The 20,240-nt window shown below is 51.8% G+C and overlaps 1 protein-coding gene across 5 annotated transcripts in view; it reads right to left on the reverse strand.

Annotated features, from left to right (window-relative positions):
• The window catches only part of Znf423 (zinc finger protein 423), a 304,774-nt gene that overhangs the window by 120,747 nt on the left and 163,787 nt on the right, over positions 1-20,240 (reverse strand). For all 5 annotated transcript variants that reach the window (XM_051169358.1, XM_051169359.1, XM_051169360.1 and 2 more), the window contains one exon: positions 2,775-5,989. In XM_051169358.1, coding sequence (XP_051025315.1) covers positions 2,775-5,989 — 3,215 coding nt within the window. The remainder of the gene's footprint in view (positions 1-2,774; positions 5,990-20,240) is intronic.

Here is a 20,240-nt window from a genome sequence, read left to right on the forward strand (position 1 = left end):
ATGCTTAATCTTCCCACTTGGAGATCCACTACTCTTCCATGAAAGGACCCCAGGCTGCTCCACCTGGAACGGAAATTGCCCTGGGACCTGCCGAGGGCACTGGGGCCTCAGGTCTGGCCATGTTGGCTAGAGATGAGTCAATGTTGTTATTACTTATGAAGGGGTGGGAGGGAGCTAGAAACCTCAATGCTTCACGCTCCAGCCGACAGCATCCCCGGCCCCACAGGAACCCAGTCCTCTGAGAGCTGGTTGCTATGGATACACTCCCAAGGGTCCCAGCCTTCCAGCCCCCAAGCCCCTGCACAGCCCCCAGAGTTTGCTCTAACATCAGTGAGTCCTGGGGGAAGCGAGGGGTGGGTGAACAGACAGCTGGGTCCCTGGCCCCAGGCGTGCCCAGGCAGGGGGCAAGGTCCCCCTCTGGGGTAAAAGCTAGAATGAGGAACTACCTAGGCTTTGTCTAGCTCCTTTCTGCAAAAGGTCCATCTGTTCTGGCCTCTGGGCTGGCAGGAGTGGGATTTTCCAGCTGGAGCCTTGAGCTCATATGGACCTGTGGACAGAGAAAGGCCTGGGGAGGGATAGGAATAAGGCTTCAATCTGCCTGGTGTGCGGAGGAGCTGTGTATTCTTGGCTACTTCCAACCTTTCTGAGTCTGGAGTCCCTCCCTCTACCAAAACAGAGACCTCACAGTACAGCTCTTTCTTATTGTTGTGGAGATCAGTGCTGTTGCTGGTGGCCAAGACAGATCCCCTCATGTAGTGAGGATTTTTTAAAGAGAGGTATTCAGTGCAGGGCAGACTGGGGAGGGGGTGTGGGGAGTTCCAGGAGCTCAGGATTTGGAGTTAGCCCAAGGAGCCTCCTGGCATCAGGACCCTCGATGCAATGGTGGGAGGGCTGGAACCGTGGATAATCCAGGCTGGGATGCACTGAGGAAAGGCAAGCCCTTGTACAAGAACAAGACTGCCCTAAATTCCATTCCTGCTAGCTGCATCCCCATGCAGGCAGGATGGGCCATTGAATGGCTCGGGGAGAATGGTGGTCAAGAGTATGGACTGTGAGAAGAATAGGAGTTCAAATCCCGCCTCTGCCTCTAGACAGCTAAGGCCTGGGCAGCCAAACTCACCACTCTGTGCTTGTGTCCTTTGCAAAAATGAGTGCTGGAAGGAGTGCTCAGAAGACAAGTGACTGGCACACGCTCACCTCACAGACACAGTGGACCAGAAGTGGGAGTGGCAGCACAGGACCCATCCTCTGTGTCCAACAGCCCCCCTCCTCCCGCAACACACACACACACACACACACACACACACTCCAGAGCCCCTATACTCACCAGGACTAGCTAGCCACAGTGCCCTAACCATACAAGGCTCATGGGGTCAGAGATGGGCAGCAAGACCAGTGGCCACGCTCTAGATTCCTGAGAGGTATCCCACTGAGCCTGTTCAGAAGCTTCACTCAGCTGACAGGCCAAGAGATAAAGGGGTCCCACGGCCTCCAAGGAGAGGCCTCTGTTCCTTCAATTTCCAACGAGTTTCACAGTTCTGTCTGTATTTGGGCATGCTTCCCTTAGCCGGGTGTCTACAGGCAGGTCTCTTGGGTTCACTGGGCTTCCTCAGTCCCACCCTCCACACTCACAGGCAAAAAGGACACCCTCAGCGGGATGCGCTTTCACTCTCTCCAGCTCTCTCCCAACCCCAGATCTGGGTTCCTATCCTGAGACAAAACACCTTCAGCAAACACCCCCCGCGCTTCATCAAGCACCTGTGCCAGGTGGCTTCCCCATCCTGCCTCCCTATCAATGGTACCAGCAAGCAAGCCTCCAAGGAGAGGTACCCTGGAGACCTATGTGGTACCTCCTCCATCTGGAAACACAACATATATGTGGTGGGAATTTCTGGCCCAGGCTGTCTGACACCCAAGGCCACGCAGGCTGCAACCACCCTCTGGTGCTCACCCACCTAAAGCCAAGGCCCTAGTGGGCTCACTGCTAGTCCATACTTCCTCTGCCTCAGTTATAGCAACATATTATGAGACTGTGAATCTCCTGAGTGTATAAGCCTCAAAGGTGAGATCCACTCTTGGCTCTCAGGCACCTCCAAACATAAAGGGTACTCCAGACAAATCTGACGGCTGCGTCGAACAATTGCTAGTGACCAAATCAGAACCGTACCATATCCAAGGGTCTTCCCCACACCGTAACTGCACCAGCTACCATGATGCTATCCATGACACTCTGTCAGCACAAGTTGTGGCAAGCGTATACAGTCCCAACCAATCCTCGGTTCTAAGACTCAGGTGTATCCCGTTACCACTAGGATCTGTGTTACAAGAATCCAAGATTGAGAACCAGGAGCTGTACAGTGATTCACTCAAGGAGACGCAATAAGTTGAGCAATCAGTTCACTCCAGAGAAATAGCAAAGATGCATCACATAGGCAACGTTTATTGTGTGGTAACCACTATGCTGGGCATTTTTTTCTGCATGTCACCGGCCCCTCACAATAGATTTATTACTCCCATTGTACGGGTAAGCTGTTGACGAACCAGACCCAGAGAGGCACAAAAAAATACACGCCACACAGCTGGAAGGAAACAGTGACATGGAGGCTCAAACCACAGGGCAGAGCAGACATGCTTAACTCACATTGGCAGTGCTGCCTCTCTGGGTGGCTAAGCCAGACATACCACGAAGAAGTACCTGCAGGGGTATTGTCTCTGTGGGTAACCACTGATCCCCAAGGAGAAGAAGACAGGAATGACTGTCAGGCTACACTTACCCGGGGCACTGGTGACGTCTGGGCACCTTTCCGGGGCCCACTGGTCTCCGGTGTAAGATCTCGGTGGTCCACCTGCATGTGGCTCTCCAGGTCCTCGGCACTCTCGAACTTGACATTGCATTCAGGGCAGCGGAGGCCAGCACAGGGCCGGTCAGCAGGTTCGGGTGGGGCCAGGCCACCCACCTGTCCATTGGCACTACGGGCCATGCAGCCCGCACATAGGCCATAGGGTAGCCCATTGACATCAAGCCTGACCAGGTCCTGCTTGCTACGGAACTCTTTGAGGCACAGGGCGCACTTGTAGAGCTTCTGCAGGCCCTGGCCATTGGGGGATGATGCCGCCGAGCTGCCCGCCAGCTTCTGCATGTGAAAGGTGCCGTGGATCTTGAGCTCCAGCGTGGAGGTGACAGTCTGCATACAGACCACACAGCGGAAGCCGGTGAGGGAGTTGCGCAAGTCGGGGTGCATCTGGCAGTGCTCAATGAACTCCTCCTCGCTCTGCAGGGGCATTTTGCAGATGCGACAGGTGCCTGTGTCCAGGCTCTTGCTGTGGGTCACCTTGTGCTCAGTGAGCGTCAGCAGCGAGGGGAAGCGCTCGCCACAGATGGGACACATGTAGTGCTTGGCAGGGCCCCGGTGCGTCTGCAGGTGTTCCCGGAGCCCGTTCTCCGAGAAGAAAGTCCGTGAGCACACGTTGCACTTGTGGCTGCCCTTGATGAATTCTGCCTTCTTGCGTGAGCCATCGTCCTCTCCAGGCCGGATGTTGTGGTCCCTAAGCCGGTGGTTCTGCAGCAGCACCTCCATGGTGTAGGCCGCGCCACAGATGTCGCAGCCATACATGGGCTCAGAGGCATCCACGTCATCCTCACTGGCCTCGTGGCTGTTTGGCGCCTCAGGGTTCTTGAGCAGCATGCCCTGCAGGTCAGCAGGCTCGGCCTTCTTGGCGGAAGCGGGGGGCACCCCGTTGGTCGTGCCGTTCTCCGCAGCTGCATCGAACACGCAGTGCTTCTCCCGCAGGTGCTTCTCCAGCAGGAGGACGGCGTGGAAGGCCTTGCTGCAGAAGCGGCAGTTGTACTTCTTGCTGTGCGTGGTGATGTGGCACTGCAGCTCCACCTCAGTGCTGAAGGTCTCACCGCAGAAGATGCACTTGTGGGCCTTGGCCGGGTTGCCGAGGTGACTGTGTTTAACATGCACCTGCAGGTCAGCCTCCTTGCGGAAGTCCCAGTTGCAGGCTGTGCAGCGGTACATCTTCTTCTCGTTGCTGTGTTTCACGGCCAGGTGCACCTGGATGGACACCTTGGAGTCGAAGACCTCCTGGCACAGAGTGCAGTGGTACAGCACGAAGGTGTGCATGTCCAGAAGGTGCTTCTGCAAGTCGTCCACCGAGGAGAACTGCTTGTCGCAGCTCTCGCAGACGTAGTGGGTGGACGTGGTCATGTAATGCACCGTCAGATGCTGCAGGAGGGACTCCTGAGAGTCGAAGTCCTCTTTGCACTGGGGGCAGGCCTGCTTCCGAAGCAGCAGCTCCAGGTGCAGCTTCAGGTGGGTCTGGAAGCTCTCGAAGTTGGAGAACTTGAGGTCACACTGATTGCACGGGTACTCGCCGTTGGAGATGGAGTTGGCACTCCCCGAGAGCCGCTGCCGTTTCGGGGAAGACACCTCGACGTCCGACGAGCCTGGGCTCTGCTCCGCCTTGGACTTCTTGCTGTGCGCCAGCGGAATGTTCTTATGGTTCTCTTTGATGTGCTTAGTGAGCTTCAGGATGGAGCCGAAGATCGGGGAGTTGGTACAGTACGGGCAAGAGTAGACCTCCATGAAGGACTGCGTGGGCTGGACCACAGGAGACTCCAGCTTGGTGCTGCCCACGCTGCAGTGCGCCTGCTGGATGTGCTCCGTGAGGGAGGACTCCGTGAGGAAGCCCATGGAGCACTGGTTGCAGAAGAAAGCATTGTTCCCGTCAGGGGGGTTGGCACTGGGGCCACAGTGCGAGACTCGGATATGCTCCTGCAGGCTGTTGATGTCAGCGAACATCTCGGGGCAGTAGTTGCAGTGGAAGGCAGAGATGTTGCCAAATTGCATGAGGGGGTAGGCGTGGCTCTTGTGCAGCTTGCGCACGTGCTCATTGAGGTTGTAGAGTGTGGGCATGGAGTCTAGGCAGATCTGACACGTGTGGCTCTGCTGAGGTTTATCCGCGTGAATCGTCTTCAGATGGATCTCCAGCACAGCCAGGCTGGTGAAGTCCCGCTTAGAACAATAGGGGCAGCTGTAGACCACCTTGGACCAGCTCTGCCCGTCCTCCCGCATCTTCTTTTGTCCCCTCAGTGGCTTCAAGGTGGAGTCCGGTGTGGACCCGCGCTCCACAGAAGCGCTGGAGTCAGGTGTAGCGCTGCTCATGGAAGCCACACTGCCCAGCACAGGGTCAGGGCTGACACTGTGGTTACTGGAGTCAGGCTGCCGGTGGCTGTCCAGGTGGCAATAGACACCCTCCACAGATGAGAACTGCTCGGGGCACATGGGGCACTTGTGTTTCTGGTTGGCGTGGGCCTGGTGGATGTGGGCGAGCAGCGTGCTCTCGTCGACAAAGACCTCAGGGCAGTGGATGCACTGCAGGTCCGCCTTCTCGGAGAGCTGTGGGTGGAGGGTGAGCACGTGCTTCTCCAGCTCCTCTGTCTGGCTAAAGGTGTCCTCACAGTAGTCACACATGAAGTCGTCCTTCTTGGCTTCCTTCTCCGACTTGGCCAGGTGTTCCTTGTTCTTCTTGTGGGCCTGCATGTGGCTCTGCAGAGAGCTGGTGGAGGAGAAGCCGCGCTTGCACACACTGCACTTGAACGGCTTGCTCGAGCTGTGGGTCTTCAGGTGGATCTTGAGGTGGTCGCTGCGGGAGAAAGCCGCCTCGCACTCGTGACAGTGGTACTTCTTGTCGCCCGTGTGCAGCTTGATGTGCCGGTCTCGGCTCCTCTTGTGTTTGAAGAGGCGGCTGCAGAAGGTGCACTTGAACGGCAGCTTGTCGCTGTGGATCTGCTCGTGCCTCTTCAGGTAGCTCAGGCGGATGAAGGACTTGTCGCAGAACTGGCAAGGGTACGGCAGGCCGGTGCCGCCTTCTTCCTCGCCGAGGCCGAGGTCACAGCCATCTCCGATCATCTGCGTGGGTGACGCAACATCCTTGCTGGAGGGAGACGAAGCCACCCAGGAGAGCTGTGGGTCGTCATCACCATCTGCAGGGGAAGGCAGAGGAGAGATTAGAGGCAATTCCCAGGGCCGCTGGGAAGCAAGGACAGAGCCGGTTTCTCGACAGCTCGCTGCTGAGCCTGTGCAGCTGGCCAACTGCTGCAGGGGAGGGGTGAGGATGGGGCTGGAAGTAAGTGGACATACAGGCCTTCCCATGCACAGAAGACACAGCAAAGGGGTGGCAGAGTACGGAAGGCAAATGTCTTTTTCCACAGTGACACTTGCCTGAACTTGAGTGAACGGTAGTACACACACACCCCCACCAGAGGTGCAGCTTTCAGCCACTTCCCCTGGTGTGAGGAGGGGGGCGGCAGCCTGGACAAAGTCACCAGAAATGACCTCACAGACCATCAGTCCCACAAGCCAAAAAGGAATCCAAGTCCCCTAATTCCAAGCACATCTAGGAGTCAACTTCCATCAACCCTCGGCCCTAGCCCCCATTCCCCAGCTCCCAGCCCCCAGCCTCAAGGGGAATCCTATTGGCTCTTTGGGTACAAGCAAAATTTAGCAAAAACAACAGTAAATGCCCTTTATTTTAACAGCCCCTCCATATTCGTGGAGGGGGAACTGACAGAGTTGGGAATTGCTGTTGTCTGGTAATAAAACAAGACACAAGGGGTGTAAAATTACAGGGCACCTAACATCAGACTCCAGTATGAAAACGAAGCAAGCTGAGGGCAGAAAGGAAGACCTAAGGTTCCCAGCCAGCACTCCCCAAGGAGTTCCATTCTTTGTTTCCAATCCTGGCTTTATCCTACTCGCCCAGGAGCCCAGGTGACCGCCATAAAGATGGACTGAGCCACCAAAGGCCAGAGCCCAGGGCTAGCAGCCTTTCAGCCCACGTCAAGGACTCCATGCTCCCCAGAGACAAGAGGGACCTCTCTAGCCCTTCCAACCTCTGAGGGAAGCTAAACAAACCTCAGGGCTGGCCATTTCTGGGAAAACAAAAGCACACAGGACACAGCAAATAAAGCCAGGGAAGTTTGCGAAGCACAGCGGGGGCTGGACAGAGCCAGCGCGAGCAGGAATGCGTTCCGAGGCTCAAGTTTCTCATCGAGTGGATTTAAAACTTAATAATGAATGAAACAGACCGCAGGCTGCTGCGGGCAGGGGAGAGACAAACAAAAGCCCAGATTCGGCTGCACTGACCTTGTCTTGTGACCCCAAGAAAAGAGACCAGGGCCCCTGGCCACACTGCCAGTCTCCAGCCAGTCAGCTCAGTCCACAGAAAAACCTTCACACAGAAGTTGCCCCCTGGACCCACAGGGAGAGAAGAAGACAGACAGCCACACACCCAGCATATGCAACCACATGTACACACAGACACCTACACATTTTACCCAGCGCTCTCAACGCCACTCACATATGTAAGCACATGTGTTCAACCCCATTACACATCGCTCCCAAAACATGCACCTATACGCTCACACACTCACACCCACGTGCACACCCACCCACACTAACTTAGAGGTGCACTCACCCTTGCTGTGTCGCATGTGTATATGCAGCCCGTATACCAGAGTCACAACATTCACATTTATAGACACCATACACTTAAACACACACCTTACACACACACACACACACACACACACACACACACACTACACACTACAGCATCACAAACCCCGGGCTCCCGTAGTGGCACTCTGTAGTGCCCTCTGTAGTGGCACTGCTGTTTCTGCCCACCACAGAGCTTATTTAGAAAGATAAGAAGAGCCAGATAGGGAGTCCTTCATAACTAGCACTGGGAAGGCCCAAGTGCCGACCCCCACCACCACCCCCTGCAACCAAGGCATAAGGAGTTACCGCAGCTGGCACCACGGGTCTAGCTCCGCTTGACGAAACATGCTCTCCAAAGCTCCTGTTCTGTGTCTCCCGGCAGCCACCTCAGCTCTAAAGCCCAGTACCCCTAGGAACGCCCTCCTGGAGTGAGGGCACCTTCTCTCCTGGGGGCCTCACATTACAGGCCCTTTGGCCGGGAAGGACGCAGCCGCTACCAGCTTCCTAGATTAGGCGCAGCGGGAGGTGCCTCATCCCTTGCCTATTAATTCCCAGCCTTTGCCAGCTGGGCTCTGAGGGGCACAGACAAAGGGACCCAGGGGAAGAGGTAGATGGAGCTAGGACTTGCTTGGCCTCTGCCCACTGGCCAGGCTCAACTAGCTTTAGGTTATTTTGATAACATAGTTCAGAAATACTGGAACTACCACAGAACCTCTCCCATGCGCCTGGCCTCTACTGACTGTTTCCTCATCCTCACTGGGGAAAGTGGGAGCCAGGGCATTTACACTGTACACATGGAGAAACTAAGGTGGATCCTAGAAACAGAATCCTGACAGACAATGAGATGGCAGTGACAGGGCTAACACCAGGACCGTTCATTTTCCCGGGCTGGCTTTCTTTAGTGGCAGGGAACGGAGATGACTTTGCCACGGGTAAGGAGGAGAGGCCAGCCGCACGTGCAAAGCTGCCAGTGTGGGCAGGCCCCACTCTCTTCCTAGTCCTTCCTCAAGAGGTAGGCAGGAGTCACTCAGGGTATACATTCAGGGAGAGGTCACCAAGGCCTAGAGAAGCCCCACCCCCCGACAAATGATTGATACGTGGAAAAAATGAACAACCAGGAAGACACTCTGCCCCTGACAAGCCTGAAAGATCATGTCTACTAAAGTCCTTGGTTCCTGAAAGCTCCGTGCCACCTGGTGACCAAAGGGCAGCTACCTAGGCCCCTGGCCTTCCAAGCTTCCTCACCTCATCCATGCCAGGGGTGATCGTCCCAACCTCGGGGAATCAGTAAGTACATCTAGAAAAGAGCCGCTGTGAGAGGTAGGTGCAGAGATGAAGCCCACCATTACCCTGTTGGCGTGCATCCACAGACAGCCCGCTCAGGACTGCCTGAGGTTGGAAGTGGGTGCAGTGGTCAATGTCAAACTGACAAGCAAGGTCTGCTGAGTGCATGAAAACGATGAAGGACCACACAGCTCTGCGGACTACGTACAGAGGTTCTGAACTGTACACCAAAATAAGTGAGTGTTGCGGGGTTCAAATTATACTTCTATAGAACTGGTAAACAAAAGCAGTATTTTGCCAATAATAATAATTAATTCTAATTAGTACCACTAGCGCTAATTTTAGCAGCTACATTTATCATTCACGCCCCACAATGCCAGCACTGTACGAGTCTGTTGCTTCCACATCTGATGGTCCCCGGGAGCACTCCGTGTTTGAGACGAAGATGCTGAGGCCCGGAGCAGTAAACAACCTGTCCATCACTCAAAGCTGGATGCTTCACAGGGTTGGTGGCAGCATCTCCCAATCTGGCAGTATCCCGTCCTAGGTTAACATCAGAGGCCCACCACCACCACCACCACCACAGAGGGAATCATGACCTGCCGGGTTCTGCCAAGGTACTGCGAGTTCATTGCAGGGCCAGATGCCGGGCTTTATTTTGTGCAAACAAGTTTCAAAACTAAAGGGAAGTTTATTGTTCTCCATCAACAAACCGAGCAACTGGTGCGATCGTAATCATCAGAATTGAAATGAAAATAAGGCTCCTTAAAGTGAAAAGGCCGAATCAGAGGAAAGGGGCATGTTGACATATGAAGTCCCAAACTGGCCACTCTGCTTGGAGCCTGCTATTCAAAATCACTTGGCCCTGAGCATTTCCTCCCACCTGCTCCAAGTGCATTTTGCCCTCAGAGCATCTAGGCAAGGGCCCCGGAAGAAAACTAAAGAGATGATCAGGGGCCCAGGCTCCATAGGATCTACAAGGGCATCAGCAGAGGAAGGTGGGACTCTGACTCCTCACGGTAACAAACACCCCTCAAACACTGTCAGAACTGTGTACAAGCATGACCACCCATGCACAAGCATAGCCACCATAAACCGCACGACCACCTATCCTCTGGCAGGATGCAGAAAGGGAAGTGAGGAGTACATAAACATGCTGAAGGGCACCTCAAGGTCCCTTTCCATGTGAACATTCCAGCGCTCAACCATAGATAGTTTCAAAGAAAGGCTCACTTGGCCCGCCATCCTTTCATCGTCAAATTTTCTACGTACCAGGCGTTCTTCTAGGACTCTCCAAGCATTAAGTCAGTCCTCAATAGCTCAATGAGCTACGAGTATTATTACTTCATTTCCATTTACAGAAGTAGAGAAACGATGCACAGAGACCGACTTGCCCAGTGCCACCCAGCTGCCAGGCAGTAGAGCCAGGAAACAGACCTACTTAATCCTATTCAATTGGTGGCTTCATCCACAACGCTGAGATGGGAGCTAGAGTGACAAATGCCAGCCCCTCAGCTGTTCCCTCCTCTAGAATAAGCATAGTCAGACTGAGGAGAAAAATTACTTTCAAAATGGAGATTAAATTCACTTTAAAATGACTAATCAAGCCAAGAGGCCTGGATGGGAATGGTTTCTAGGAACTTCTGATGTCTGCTGGAGAAACACACACACACACACACACACACACAGACACAAGGAGGAAATTTTGATAAAACTGAATTACGTTTTAAAAAAACATTAACTGGGGTTTTGAATACATCTGCAATAGCAAACGGATCCCAGGCTCATGTGGTCATACTCAGAGACAGCCAGGAGACTAGGGCAGGATGTGGCCACAGCAAGTGCCTAAGGCCAAGGCTGCAACAAGCGCCCCTGACACCAGCAGGCAGCATGGAACAGCCACCCACGAAGGCAGGGAGCAAGCTTCATAGCTCCTCCCATCAGAACATCAGGGAGCTGCTCCAGAGGGCGCTAGGACCCAGAAGGGAGGATGGCCTATCCCTCAGACCCACAGGAGTAGGTCCAAAAGTGACTCCCCTCCATGAGAGGAGAAAGTGACCCTCCATCACCCAGACGAAAAACTTGAGAGAGGATCCCTGTGTCAGAAACAAGAGGATTATTGCTGAAGCCTAGGAAGGTCTGGGACATCACTAGGCCGAGAAGTTCCATCCATGTGAATTAAAAAATGAAATCAACTGATGATGTCTGCCATGGGCAAAGGTGTAGAGGAATGGAATGGTCTCGGGGCACTGAACAACTGGAAAAAGAGTTCCTCCAGATTCTTCCTCTAAGAAAGGTGCTATTCATTCTCTGTGAGCAATGAGGCAGGGTGCCCCCAAATCCTGCTGTCAGTGAAAAGACAAAAGGACATGAAAAATACTGTGCAGCTGCACTGAAGTCTGAAGAGAGGTTGCCAACCAGGTCAGCTCTGACCCCAGCTCATGAAGAGGCCCTCCCAAAGCAGATGCAAAGTTGCCTGGATGCTCAGGAGAACACAGCTGCCTGTGCTCCCCAGAGCATACAAGACCTGCATGCATGTGCTGCAAGAAACATTCAAACTGCTTCCCTCAGAGACCGTCAGAACCAAAATAAGGTGCTGGAGAGATGGCTCAGTGGTTAAGAGCACTGGCTGCTCTTCCAGAAGACCCAGGGTTCAATCCCCAGCACCTATGTGGCAGCCGAGTGTCTCTAAGTCCAGTTCTAGGGGATCTGACACCCTCACACCAATGCACATGAAATAAAATTAATAAAAAAATTTTTTAACAAGAACTAAGTAATAAACCAAAGGATGCCACACAGGGTGGGGCATCTGAGCATGTTCCTGCTTCCCTTCCAGGCAGCTTGGAATCCTGAGTCCTGCTGCAGCAAGAACACATGAACCTGGGCATCTGTGGACCTGGTCCTCAGAGGTGGGAGTAGGTGACGCTGTCTGGCCTTAGAGAAGTCACCATGCCTTCCTGAACCAACAACATCCCTATACCATGGGCGGGGACTGGGTCACTTGAGGCCCTTTCCTAGAACTGCTTCCAGCAATAAGCAACACAAGTTCCCCCAAGAAGCCTGGAGCTCCCAGCACACAGCCCCGAGGTGTGCGGCAGGTAAATGAATACATCGGGCCACTCTCAGGAGCACATGTGACTAATGGCATCTATTGCTGACCTTATATAACTTAGTGTTTCTAGGATTATGTGCAGTTAGGGCAGGGAGGAATGGAGATTGGACTCTTAAGGAAGGGTCTTGTGAGACTGCACTCCAAGAAGGAATGTGAACAGCACCATTCCCGTGGTCCAAGTATCTTCTATCTAGTTCTCTTTCTTCGTCCTGAATCAGGTCATGGTTTCCTATGTGTCATTACAGCCACTCTTGCTTCACTTCATGGTGGCAATGGTCATGTTAAATCTGAAGGAAACAGCTATGACATCATAGGCAGAGTGGAGCCATCCATGCCACAGCCAAATCCTGGGCAAACTTGGTGGAGGGTGGGGAGGGGGCAAGCCGACTAGACTAGGGAGCCTACAGAGCCTGCGCGGAACCAGACTCGGAGATGGAGCTGGGCAAAAGCGAAAGCCTAAAAATACCGACATCTTAACTCCTAGATTATATGGACTTACACAGTAACTGTAACTCGGGGTGCTGACTAGCTGACCCTAACATACAGAGATGACCCTAGATCATCTGGGAGAGGTCTCTGTTGTCACCCAGGTCTTTAAGTGTGGAAAGGGAAGGCAGAAGTGGAGCCAAAGTAATACCGTCTGAGAACAACCCAGCCCACTGTTGCCACTCATGAAGACATGAGTGATGACTGTCATGACTCTGTGAATGGCAAAAGTTCTCTGCCATCACCTTGACCTTTGTCCTACACGTCTATTAGACTTCTGACCACCAGAACCATATGTGATTTTGTGTTGTTTTTAGCTATAGCGTACAGGAGGCTTTGTTACGGTGGCAATAAGAAACAACAGATCTGGGCTGCAGGAGTGGGATGCCATCAGAGAAAATATGTGGTGGTAGGACAGTGACTTCAGGAGCTGGACAGTGGCCATGAGCTGAAAAACAAAAACAACAAACAAACAAACAACTTGGAGGAAATAATGTCTTTGCAAAAGGGAAGGTAGCCTTATGCATGTTAACTGAAATATAGGTATAGAAGACTGTTGGTGCAGACTGAGAAAGAAGAAAGCAGCATCTTCCTGAAAACTGAAATCACCTTTGACCAAAACCTAAGCCAGCATGAGCCAGGTGCTAGGATACTAGAGGGTCTTATGGATAAGGCTTTTTATCAAGAACAAGCTCTGCACTCTCCGAAACTGAAGGAGACGGATGCCAGCTACACAGAGGCAGGAGAGTGTCCCAGCACTGTATGGGAGGAAGATCCTACAATGGGAAAACATGGCCATTCCACTGGATTTGCAGCTTACGGTAAGAAAGGAAAAAGAGAGGCTAAAGGCAGAACTGCTCAAAGGGATCCGAGATGCATCCTGGGAAATTCCCTGACTGAAAAAAAAAAAAAAAAAAAAGACCATCTGACCTCTTCTTTTAGAAAAGCATACTCAAGAGGAATGGCCAAGGGTGTGGCTGTGTATTCTGCTACCATCTCGCAAAATCAAGAGGTCAATGTTGAATCACACTTTTTTTTTTTTTTAAGAGATGAAGGGTGTGACTCTCAGATCTTCCCTGAACAAAACAGAGTGTCTGGAAGATTTAGAGGCACTGCCCTCCACCATCTCAACAGAACCCAAAGGCAGATACAGAACTCTCTAGAAACTGCCTCTGAAGGAGCCCCTTGTCAAAAAAGAGCAATTCCCCATGAAATACACAAGAGAGCCACAAGGGTCTTGAAAATTTTATACCAGCAGAAACGCTGCCAGGTTAGCCCAACAGGGAGCGAGTATACAAGATGAAAGACGTCCAATCACACTCCCAGAGTCCAGCAGGCAGGAACCAAGAGAGCGGAACTGCTCGGATGCAAACATGTGCTACCTTTTGCAGATGGAAAGGGTGACTCAGAGGGTGGAGCCATGAGCTGTCAAGGCTGAGATCACTCCTGGACCTGGACCAGGCTCAGACCTGGCACCATATAACCATACACGAGGATTCCCTCTCCTGCTGTTTTCTTTGCTTTCTTAAAAGACAGACTCAGATAAACAAGTCTCTCAACACCTCTGTGGCTCTAACCGCTAATAGTCTGCCCTGTCACAGGACAGTTTGGCAGTAGGCACCTCAGCTCCATGCTCCCTCCCGGTCTGGGTGTTTTTCCCATTCAGGACATTTGTTGAGCCTGCTCTGTATTCCCTATTTCTTGGGTACACACGGTACCTAGCACCCTTGTGTTCCTATGGTATCTACTCAACCCCTTTACTAATCCATCACTATCTGTTTACATTCTAAAACAACTTTTGGCTGATTTTTAAAATATTCTGAAAGGAAGGGAGGGGGGGGGAAGAAAGATCCTTTCCATGGTAGGGGCCATGATGTCATTTTCCTAAATCGACAGACTTGGGTATGGAGGAAGGATAGAGGCCCCTGCTCGCAGAAAGTCCAAAGCCCACACCATGGAAGAGGATAGGAATATCTGGGAGGTCATACGAGCAACCCGCAAGGATACCATGGCCAACGTATGTTTTCAACAAACATAGCTGCAGCTATGACTTGCCCATCCCTTCCCCCTAGAGAATTCAGAGCCTTTCTGGATATGGTGTCATCATTGTCCCCAATGAGGCTGCAGCAAGGAAAGGCAGGGACAATTCCCAACCCTCAGGAGAGAGTCTGTAGGGGTAGAGATGGGCACACAGAGGTCAGCGGTCTTTGGAAGCTGGGGGAACCAGTCCTGTCATCAGAGGATGGGAGCCCCATGTCTGCCTCATCACACAGGTACACCTGGGCACATAGCTCTGAGAGTCATCAGACCCTCAACAGAATGATGGTCTCTGCCAGGCATTCCCTTTTCCTGCTAGCTCCAGGGTTGCCGTAATATCATGAAACAGCAAATAGCTGCCATCCAGGGCCTTAGTAAGCCTTCCAAAGAGCCAGGCTTAAAGAAACAAAATGTGTTTATTGGAAGTTCCAGGACAGCCAGGACTACACACTGAGACCTGTCTCAAAAAAAAAAAAAAAAAAAGACAACTGTGGGGAAACAGCAGAGGCCTGAACTAACACAGGCTTGCCCTGGACTCAGAAGGACCACTGCTCATCAGCTGTGTGACCCTGGGCAAGCTGCTGCACCTCCAGCATTTGTGCCTCAAAGGTTGGCAAAAGAAAACAAAGGAGGAGGGGGCCAGGGAGATGGCTCCGTGGTTAACAGCATTTGCTGCTCCTGCAGAGGCCCTGGGCTTGATTCCCAGTACCATCTGTAACACCAGTTCCAGAGGATCCAACATCCTCTTCTGGCTTCCTTAGATACCTCACACACATGTAGTGTACATACAAACATATAGGCAAAACAATCATATACATAAAATAAAAGAAAGAGAAGGAGAGCCCAAGTAGTTTGGGGCAGCTACTGCCGATCTGAAACCCACCACTGGAGTGGCAGCATTTTACACCATCTAGGGCGATACCATCCATTGGTGGTGCAGGTGCTTCCACAGGCACCCTGTAAAGGGCCCAATGGCTGGCTGCCAAGCTTGCAGGCATCCCAAGAGAAAACCCAGTTCCCCATCCAGCAAGTGTCCCCCTTCAAAGGAGGTCACCTCACAGATGAAGGAATCAAGAGAGGTGCCCCAAAGCCGATGGTATTGGCTCTTGACCAACTGAAGCCGGATAAATGTGTCCTGAGCCTCGAAGCCTCGGTTACCATAGCCCTCCTACCCACCACGTGGTCTGTAGGCTATGTGGTTATCGGGCGTTTGAGGAAGGCCAATGCATTACATCATTTCTGGATGGCTTTCACTCCCGGCCATCCCTGGAGAAGGCTGGAAAGCCCTAGAGGCACAGGCCACATACCCATGGTACATAGGAGCCATGGCTCCTCTTCTGACCAAGGATACTTGCTTCCCACCCTGCCCAGTTCCAGGAAGTTCTCTTCTTTGGTTCTTGTGGCCTGGCCTAGACGTGGAAAGCATTTGCATTTTTAGAAGCTGACCAGCCAGCCACTGAGCTTTCCCCACTTCTGGCTCCACCAAATCCCATCCATGTGATCTTATGCAAGTTCATTACCTTGATGTAATCGTACAGATAAAACTCAGTTTTCTTGTTTGTATAACGGGGACATTGACAGTCCTGACTACAGTTATTCTAGAGCTGAGTTGAGTGTTCATGAAATGCTCCCCGTGATTAGTGCTCTGTTAAGGGTGCAAGAAGCACTGCTGCTGGCTCCTAGTTCACCATAAGATGGTCAGGGAGGAGGAGAAGCTTTGGCGGTTTCATCAGTGGCCGAGAGGCAGGGAGGGAGATGATGCCTCTGAGCCACAGTGGCTAACAAAGAGGACCTGAGTTGAGGACCACAAGTCATCCTGCAGATGCTAGGGGGTTTTGTTTTTTTGGGTTGGGTTGGGTTGGGTTGGGTTTTTTCGAGACAAGGTTTTTCTGTGTAGCCTTAGCTGTCCTGGATTCACTTTGTAGATCAGACTGGCCTCGAACTCACAGCTATCTGCCAGTCTCTGCCTCCCGAGTGCTGGGATTAAAGGTGTGTGCCACAACACCCGCTCAGATGCTGATTTTCAAGGCAAAAGAAATGGCCTGTAGGGCTGGAGAGATGGCTCAGTGGTTAAGAGCACTGCCTGTTCTTCCAAAGGACCCGGGTTCAATTCCCAGCACCCACATGGCAGCTCACAACTGTCTGTAACTCCAAGATCTGACATTCCCACACGAACAGACATAAATTAAAATTAAATAAAATACTTAAAAGGAAGAAAGAAATGGCCTATATGGAGGGGAGAGGTAGCCCTGACTTTGCAATTCCACGACACCCCACTGAAAGGGACTTTTAAGATCACCCAGCCCAACACACACATGACAGATAGTAAAGTCGGGGCCCCAGCAGCCTTGCAATGGCTTGTACTCTGTCCACAGTACCCAGTATGGCAACACAGGTGCTGCCATTCCCAAGGCCCTGGACTCATACAACAGGGCAAGAGACATCGTTATCTTTCCCCTTAAACCTCCGACCTGGCAGAACACACAGGCTGCTGGTTGCACCATTCCTTAGACAAACTTACTTACCCACCGACACATGACACTGTAAATACAATCACATTCACATTTTATTGCAGAAATTAAACAGACAAGGAAAAGCAAAACAAAACAAACAAGCAAAACAAAACCACAGCAACACCCATCAACTCACTTGAGACCTAGCTCAATCAATTCTGCCAGCAATGGATGTGGCTCCCCAATCGGCCCCTGCCAGGACGCTCCAGAGACTGGGTGCTGAGGATCCAGGGGTTCCCTGCAAACCTCCACTGCTCTACTTGCTTGCACTAGGAGCCAGCACCCTGATAAGTCATCTTTGTGAGCTTCAAGAAACTGCTGAAGGCTGGTGCACAGGGCGCCCTGCTGCATAGGAAAAAAAAAACAGCATGCTTTCGGCTTGAATCACTGTTTTTCTTCACTCCCTTCGGAGATCAGCAGAGCCCACATTCGGCCACGTTCATGGACCTGGGACTGCAGACAGCTGCGCTCTAATTACATGTAAAGTGTACCAAAACATCCCTTTTATCACAGACTGGAAATCGGTTAGCATCTGTCTCTCCTTTGTTTCTTCCACAAGATACAAGCTTGTTTCTACATTTTTCTCACCTGTAGCGGTGATTAAAATTCATTATAAATGAAAGGAGTGAACAGAGAAACAAGTTCCTCTGTGTACCGTTCTAAACTCAAATTAGAAACAGCTGTTTGCTAATTCATGCAGCGATGTTTTGTCGTGCTCTGTGAATCAATAATAACTCACCCTATTGCTGCAGAAATTTTTGGATAATCCATATATTTAACGCGGCACCGGGTTCCCAGACACAGAAGCTCTTAGCAAAGCAGGCAGGCAGGAAGGGACTTAGATTGACACTCTAGAGACGGCTCCCATACCCCCAGCGCAGATAACCTCAAATTCAGAGCCACCAGGCACCTCTCCCCGAGAAGGAACCCCTGAAATGGTCTCATCCCCCTTCCCTTCTCTGGAATCACACACAAAAAGAAAGGAAGAAAGGAAGAAAAGAAGAAATGAAGGAAGGAAGGAAGGAAGGAAGGAAGGAAGGAAGGAAGGAAGGAAAGAAGGAAGACCCAATTCTGATTAAACATCAGCCACACACGTTCTCCAGCCGCTGGAGGGAAGAGCAAAATTAAAAGTCTAATTGGTACCCGGAACAATTTAAAACGATTCAGTATAGGTGAAGCTTTCCACGAAAAAATAATCATCTTCTGGTTGAGATGAGGCGCGTTTGGACAGCATTCTACCTGGACTTGAGTCTGAGCAACAGAAGTCAGAATGCTGTCCGGAAGCTGTGGGAGGCGTGTGGGTATGCCCTGCACCAGCTCCTGGGACAAGCATGAGGCAGGCAGAGCTGCAGCCCCCTGAGGAGATGGAGGAAGCAGCTGTTCTTCTGCCTCTATAGGCAAGGGGGGGGCGGTGGCTGAACCTCTGGAGCACTCTGCTACTCCCCGGCACACCACCTTGTCTTGTGTTGCCTTGGCTAAGACAAGCTGTCCTTCGAGACACTGCCTCCAGGAAGCCCTCCCCAGTGGCACCTGCCATTTGCTGGTATCTGCCCCCTTAGCCTCAGTGAACTGTTTGTCCGTATATGAATGCTTAAGGCATCCCTGTGTCCCTTGCAAACTTTTGTGTTTGGGATATGGTCACACTGACCCCTCTCTGTGGCTGGCACAGTGTCATGCTCTTCATAGGTTTTACATATGTGAATCTTCACTGCCAGCCTGGACAATGATCCCTTTCGGTATGGCCCTATTTTACAGCTTAAAACTTTGGGACTTAGAAAGGGCCAGAGGCCTGAGTTCCATGATACTTGACTGGAATGGCCTCCAGCTTATGCAGAAAGCCTTAGCTAAGACTGCTTCAATTGTATAGCTTCTGTGTCCAGACCATGGTGTCCACCAAGGATGCCCTCTACTGGCCATGTAACCCAACCTGCTGCTCAGGGCCCAGCTGTCACACAAATGTGTGTGTGCGCGCGCGCGCGCACACACACACACACACACACACACACACCGCAGCATCCCAAAGAGCTCATGTATGGAACGCTCAGGCCACATTCCCTCATTTTCCATTTACTGGAGTCTTCAAAGGACAGCAGTCCAATGTCCCTGGGCTTTACAGAGCCCTAATGCTGGTGAGTTTCCACTAGAAGGCCGGACAGCACTGAAAGGGTGGACAGCGCTTTCCCTAGGGAGGCCCAGGTTACCAGACAGCACTGATCATAGACAGGATCAGGCACACAGAAAAGCATTCTGAGAGGCAGGAAGTTCTTAAATTGGGATCTGAAGACCAGGTAGGTTCACCATAGACTTTCTCCAAACATGAAGTACCTAGCCTCATAGTACTGTGGTGACTGGAGGGGTGTCAAGTTGCTCTTAGTGACACTGAAACTGACTTAGTGACTGCCTCTTAGCTCCCTTTGCAGTCTTGGGGAAGGACCAAAGGCAACAATACTCCATTTGGCACTGTCTCCACCCTCTCAAAGAAGACCAGACCCAGGGCACTCCAGGATCATCTTTGATTTTGTTTTTCTTTTCCTTTTTTTGTTTTTTGTTTGTTTGTTTTGTTTTTTGTTGTTGTTGTTTTGGGTTTGTTTTGGTTTGGTTTGGTTTTTTAAAGGTTTTATTTATTACATATAGTGTTTTGCCTGCATGTAGGCAGGTACGCCAGAAGAGGGCACCAGATCTCATTACAGATGGTTGTGAGCCACCATGTGGTTGCTGGGAATTGAACTCAGGACCTTTGGAAGAACAGACAGTGCTCTTAACCTCTGAGCCATCTCCCCAGCCCTGACTTTGTTTTTCATTTACTTTGTTTGCTTTGAGGCAGGGTCTCCCTGTGTAGCTCTGGTTGTCCTGGAACTCGCTATGTAGGACCAGGCTAGCCTCAAATTCAGAAATCCACCTGCCTCTACCTCCTGAGGGCTGGGTTTAAAGGCAGGTGGATGTCACTATGCCTGGATGCTTTCCGTTCACTTTCAAGGTCCCCATCTGTTTAGAGCAAATGATGCTGTGCTCCACCTGCAGAATGAAGTCAATGGGTTTGTCTAAATGTGAAAAGTGGGAGGCTTTGAGAGGGCAGTGCCACTTGAGTCACAGCACTGATACCAGGGTCCAGGGGCTGGGAAACTCCCAGGAGAGGTGAGTATATAACCACAGACAGTGAAGAAGCTGGCTTCAGGAGAAAGTGGGAGTAAAACTGGCCAACAGACATTGCCCCCAAGGGCAGCCAGCTCTCAGTTGACCAGCCGTCAGAGGAAGTGCAGAGGATGCGAAGCAAGCCCACACACCTGACTATCAAACACAGAA

The sequence above is a fragment of the Acomys russatus genome, chromosome 26 (genome assembly GCF_903995435.1).
Source record: "Acomys russatus chromosome 26, mAcoRus1.1, whole genome shotgun sequence".
Taxonomy (NCBI): Eukaryota; Metazoa; Chordata; class Mammalia; order Rodentia; family Muridae; genus Acomys; species Acomys russatus.